The 1,722-nt window shown below is 48.2% G+C and overlaps 1 protein-coding gene across 1 annotated transcript in view; it reads left to right on the forward strand.

Moving 5' to 3' along the window:
• Nucleotides 1-530: 530 nt before the first annotated feature.
• Nucleotides 531-1,722, forward strand: part of LOC110300392 (POTE ankyrin domain family member A) — a 34,782-nt gene continuing 33,590 nt past the window's right edge. Inside the window, exon 1 of the mRNA XM_021170560.1 lies at nt 531-923. Within this exon, the coding sequence (XP_021026219.1) occupies nt 679-923 (245 nt within the window). The 5' untranslated portion in view covers nt 531-678. The remainder of the gene's footprint in view (nt 924-1,722) is intronic.

Below are 1,722 nucleotides of genomic sequence, written 5' to 3' on the forward strand. Positions count from 1 at the left end.
TTGCACTTAGTTGCATACGTTTTAACATTGACTCTATTTCTAACCCTTGATCCAGACTCTTTGGGTAGCCTTGGTTCCTTGTTGACCACATATCACCTGCTAGCTGGAAGAAATCTTGCCTGTCCCATGTTGTTTTAGCCAATGTTTTAGCACAGCAACAGAGATGCAAACTCGGACATGGTGACTGCTGGATCGTGAAGGTTGGCAGGGCTCAGTTAAATGATAAAGGTATACAGAGGTGCAGATCATATTCAGAACAATTTTTTTTTTGACTAGGCCTTTGCCCTCCGCTTTTAACTAAACGTTTTCCCACTGCTACAAATTTGAAATGATATGACTTATTCATCCATCCCCCACTGACATTTTTATTGCAGGCCGGATTGGCGAGGAAGGGCTTCGCCTATGCCTACTCAGCACATTTACCCATAGCTTCAGAGATGCTGCTGGTGTCAGTAGCAATTCCATTCTCATTTGGGCAAACTAGCGCGTGCACACCGCGCTTAGAAACGTTGCTTGGCAACTGTGCCTCTACCAACTGTATAAGGCCCTGGTTGGCAGAGGTTTAAGCCCTGAGGTCCTCTGTGCAAATGTGGCTGGTGAGGCTCTCTTTTTACTAAGACCTAATATTGGGCTCCAGGACCAGAAAAGATGAGAGGTTTGGAAGGGACCTGAGGCCAAATGTCCTTTTCCATGAAGAAGATCTTTGGGGCTAAGGAAAAGACACCCTTGGGTTTCTGTGATGCCCCACAAATGACTGTCTCTGAGTTTTTCTTCGGTGAAAGTCCAAACTATCCGAAATACCATACAACATACAGACCGTTGGGGCATATCCACAGGGTTGCCGCTGAGGGCGATGCAGCCCAGATGGAGATTCTCCTCACGCTTGGACAATGCAACGTGTACCACAGAGACCGCAAGGACAGGTAATAGAGGAGGGAGGGCAACGGTTTACTTCCTGGGCAGGCCACTGTGGGAGAAAGGCTGTCTTCCTGTCTTCCCTGGAGCCTGGGTGCCCACCCAGCAAGGGGAGGAGCCTGCGTGAGACTCCATACCTGAGACCTGCACACCTGGGAGGGGCCCTGAACTGCCAAATAGGAACTTTCTTTTTTTGGGGGGGTGGGGGGGTGGATTTTTTTTAATTAGGTATTTTCCTCATTTACATTTCCAATGCTATCCCAAAAGTCCCCCATACCCTCCCCCCCCCACTCCCACTTTTTGGCCCTGGCGTTCCCCTGTACTGGGGCATATAAAGTTTGCAAGTCCAATGGGCCTCTCTTTCCAGTGATGACCGACTAGGCCATCTTTTGATACACATGCAGCTTTCAACTGCTTCCCAGTCTCCCTCTGTTTACCCAAAGGAGCTGGCAACCACAGTTCCTGTGTAGTCAAAGGCCAAAGTGCTGAGGTCCCTGTGGCCAGAGAGCTGTGCTTTCCATTGAAACCTAATATTGATTGGGGTTTAGGGGTAAAGTGAACCACGTGTTCTATTCACAGCGAGCACAACAGTCTGTGGTGCACGCCTTTAATCCCAGCATTCGGGAGGCAGAGGCAGCAGGATTTCTGAGTTCGAGGCCAGACTAATCTACAGAGTGAGTTCCAGGACAGCCAGGGCTACACAGAGAAATCCTGTCTCAAAAAATAAAAGAAGAAGAAGAAGAAGAAGAAGAAGAAGAAGAAGAAGAAGAAGAAGAAGAAGAAGAAGAAGAAGAAGAAGAAGAAGAA

Source organism: Mus caroli, chromosome 8 (genome assembly GCF_900094665.2).
Source record: "Mus caroli chromosome 8, CAROLI_EIJ_v1.1, whole genome shotgun sequence".
Classification (NCBI taxonomy): Eukaryota; Metazoa; Chordata; class Mammalia; order Rodentia; family Muridae; genus Mus; species Mus caroli.